General features: G+C 53.5%; 1 protein-coding gene across 1 annotated transcript in view; it reads left to right on the top strand.

Annotated features, from left to right (window-relative positions):
* Positions 1-438: 438 nt before the first annotated feature.
* The window catches only part of ADAMTS10 (ADAM metallopeptidase with thrombospondin type 1 motif, 10), a 44,819-nt gene continuing 41,636 nt past the window's right edge, over positions 439-3,621 (top strand). The window contains exon 1 of the mRNA XM_009889147.1: positions 439-526. Within this exon, the coding sequence (XP_009887449.1) occupies positions 439-526 (88 nt within the window). The remainder of the gene's footprint in view (positions 527-3,621) is intronic.

Genomic DNA, 3,621 nt, shown 5'->3' with positions numbered 1-3,621 from the left:
GCATTCGCTTCCCATCCTTTTCTCCCCTTTTTCTTTCTTCCCATCTCGCTCTCCCCTTCTCTAAGATCGGCCTTTCCTCGTTCCCTCTGCACACCTTTTTCTCCCCCGTGTCCTTCTCCTTCTCTCACCTGTTGTTTCCCCTCTGCCCGTCTCGCCTGTTCACTCCTCCACACCCTCTCCTTCGCAGGGGCAATGACACCGAGAGCCTGCGGTTGGAATTAGCCCATGCCGACCCCGCTGCGCTGGCCGGGGCACAGCGCGCTGCAAAGACACCGTTGGCCTCACTGCTTTGGGGAGAGCACGGAGCGGCCGAGGATGCCTGCGGAGGGACCGAGGACTCCTGTCTCTACATAAGCGGTGGCCGAGGGAGAGACATGTTGGGACAGCGCCCTTTCAGCTGCCACAATACTCCCTGCGCTGAGACAAGCATCGCTAACCATGGCAATAGCTTGGAGGCTTCTCACATGGACTGTCATCTTCACTGCGGCTGTGTGCAACTTTCCCGGTTACACGTTCCAGTCACAAGGTAGGGATCGCCACGGGGAGGGGAGCTGGATCCAGCCACCTCCGCTGGCAGGAACCCTAATGCTGGCCCCGGGGGAGGTATTAGGGTAATGTTGTGCTGGGGAGTAGGAGGAGACACCCCGAACTCTGCTCTGCTTGCTGTACCGCAGCAGAGCTCCTCCTGCTGCATTTGCAGGTGTTCTCCATTGACCTCCAAGGAAAGGATGTGTTTTCTCTCGGATGTTACGCTCCTTGACTTTTTGCAGGATTCAGAGCAGTAGGGGCTGTGTAAGATGAGGGCCGCGTACAGGCTTAGAAAGCGAAGGGGATGTGGTAGCAATAGAGGAAGGTCCCCTTCCACTCGGGTGGAGTGGCGCATCCTCAGATGAGTAGAGGCTTTGTTACGAGGAGGGTTGTGCGTGTGCGGCCAGCCGGTGCGCTTGCGAGCAGTCCTCCGCACGTGCAGGGATGGAGGTCTCTGCTGGAGCATACAGATACAGCTGAGGCTGGACAGATGTGTGCTGCTGGAGGAGCAGTTTTAGTTTGTACACGCGTTTCTGTAAGTGCTACCATTAGTAAATGCTCAAACCTGAGCATTTTGTATGTCTGTGTGTTTCTAATGGTCTTGTGTTTAAATACAGAGCCACACACGCAAGTGCTTGCAAGGAAAGCAGAATGTGGGTCTCTTGTGCATAGATTTGTGCCTTTGTACATGATTTTATTCCAGGTTAGGAGTGGAGGGACTGGAAAGTGAGGTGGGCTGCCTGGTACCCAGCCTAGAGTACAAATCCAGCACAGGCAGGTAACACAGGGTAGTTAAATCGCTTAATACTAATTTGCTTTTGTGACCATTTCTTAAGAGGCAATATGAACACACCCATCAGGTGCCAGAGGTAAGAAGAGTGAGCTCCGAAGGTAGACATTTATCTGTGCAAGGTGTTAAAATCTCGGCAGTGTACTTGCACAGCCATGATCCTCAAATACCCTGTGTGCGCAGATCAACATGCAGCAGGGCCAAAGTCGGCGATGTAGCCGGGCTGTAGAGCAGCGCGATGCCGTCGGGCTGTAGTTACCATGGCCGTGGGTTGTCTTGCGAAGCAGAACTGAAAAGAGGAAGAAAGGCAACCGAAAGCCACGGCGCCGTCCTGGGGCTGAGCACCATCTCGTTGCTGAACGTGGGGCACCGCCGTACTGCAGCCTGCGCTGGGTGAAGGGAGAGGCAGGCAGACACGGAGCTGCGTGCCGTGCAGGCGCTGTGCAACGTGCAACGTTACACAGGCAGATTTTCTTGAATCTGAAACAAACACGGTTTCTGGTCCTTTTTGCCAAAGCCTCTGGCAATGCCTGGGGTGACTGTTCTGGGCCTCCCGCGTCCATCAGTTCACACCTCCCTCCATCTGCAGCACCGCGTTCGCAGCGCAGCGACGCTCTGACGAGGATTTCGCTGCCAGATCGCCTCCATCCTGACTCACAGCAGCTCAGATCCTCCCTCGCTCACGAGTCCCCGCACTGTTTGCTAATACGCCTCGGTCTAAACCCGAAGCCTCACCAAAATTACAGTTAATGCATTTGTGCCCTCCTACATAGTGCCTTCCTCTGAGCAAGTCTGGGGGGTGAGTCTCAGCCCGCGATGATGCTGGGAGCATGGTGCTGTGGGAGCACTGAGCCAGGGATTGCAGCCTGTCCCCTGCCCTGTCCCCGTCCAGTCCCAAGGGTCAGGCTGCCCCATGGGCCCCTCTTGCTGTCAGAGCACTTTTTTAGGCTCCCTGTGTCCGGAACGATCGGTGTCAGGCTATTGATGTTACTCAACACTTCTTTTCACCACGCTGCTGAGATAGAAAGTACATAATCCACACAACACACTTTCAAGAGGGTGAAATGCTGTTATCTCCTCGTAGCAGTTGGAGGCATGGAGAATAAAGGCCAATGTTTTCGACAAGCTGCTGATTTTGACCAAGTGACTTGCTCCAGTTAGCAGTGGAGCGGGATTCACGTGCCCCGTGTGCACGACTCCAGATGAGTGTATTTGGTTTATGCAGGAAAAAGATTAAGGTATTATAGTCGTAAGCTGTAATTATCTTGGTGGGAAATAGCAGCCCAGCGTTGAAGGCCTCTTCACGCCAGCAGAGATGTAACAAGGTTCAGATGTAACGCGTACACGCAGGCTGCAGTTTTTAACAGTGCAGGGAACAGCAGCTGAAACAATTGAGCAAGGATTCAGCACCATTGCTGAATGGTTTTTAATCAAAAGGAAATTTTCTGCCTTAGTTTAATTATAGTGATAGATTAGACATTCTCTGTTTTATAGAACGTTAGGTGAGACTAATCTCACTGCTCCCCGCTCACATGTAAACCAGCCGACCCTTGGAGGACATAGTGAGTCGGCCGCAATGCCAGGGCAGGCTGAAGCCGTGGGATCCCATAGTGTTTTCCACCGCCATCCCTTAGGAATCGTGTCTGGGCTGCAGCTGGGGCTCCTCTTTGCTCCGGTGACAAGACCAGAGCAAACATCTGCTTCCTTTTTATCCGTTAAGCAGCTCTGTAATGAGAGAGGCGATGGTGAGCATGCAAGGAGGGAACAAAATCCTCCTTCCTCTGCTTTCACCTTCCCTCTCCTCTTTTTGTTCAGCTTAGCCCTCTACCCGCCCTGTGCCCTCTCCTTTCCTCTGCCATCCCTGCCTCTGCAGATGTGTGCTCCCTTCCCACTAAAAATGGGGCATCGAGGTACCTTTCCCCACACCCCCCCTTCCTGCTTCCCAGCTTTCTCCCCTGCCCTCTCCTGGGAGGTTTGTGGTCCTTCAGGGGTGCCCGGTGTCCAGCAGAGCCATGGGCAGGTTTTCCTGGAGAAAAGCTTTTTATAGCGTCTCTTCCGAAGCAGTTTGACAGCTCTCTGCCAACACCAGGGCGCTTATCACCAGCGCAAACCCTTCTGATACAGTGGGCGCAGTACTGCAGGTTTCAGGCCAAGATCTATTTATATGGCGTGAAGTGGCTGAGAGGGCAGAGGGAATGTGATGGCTTTTCTGGAAGGAAGGAAGGAAGGAAAGAAGGAAGGAAGGAAGGAAGGAAAGAAGGAAGGAAGGAAGGAAGGAAGGAAGGAAGGAAGGAGGGAGAAAA

The sequence above is a fragment of the Charadrius vociferus genome, unplaced genomic scaffold (assembly GCF_000708025.1).
Source record: "Charadrius vociferus isolate BGI_N301 unplaced genomic scaffold, ASM70802v2 scaffold657, whole genome shotgun sequence".
Taxonomy (NCBI): Eukaryota; Metazoa; Chordata; class Aves; order Charadriiformes; family Charadriidae; genus Charadrius; species Charadrius vociferus.
This window is presented reverse-complemented; position numbering and strand designations above follow the sequence as displayed.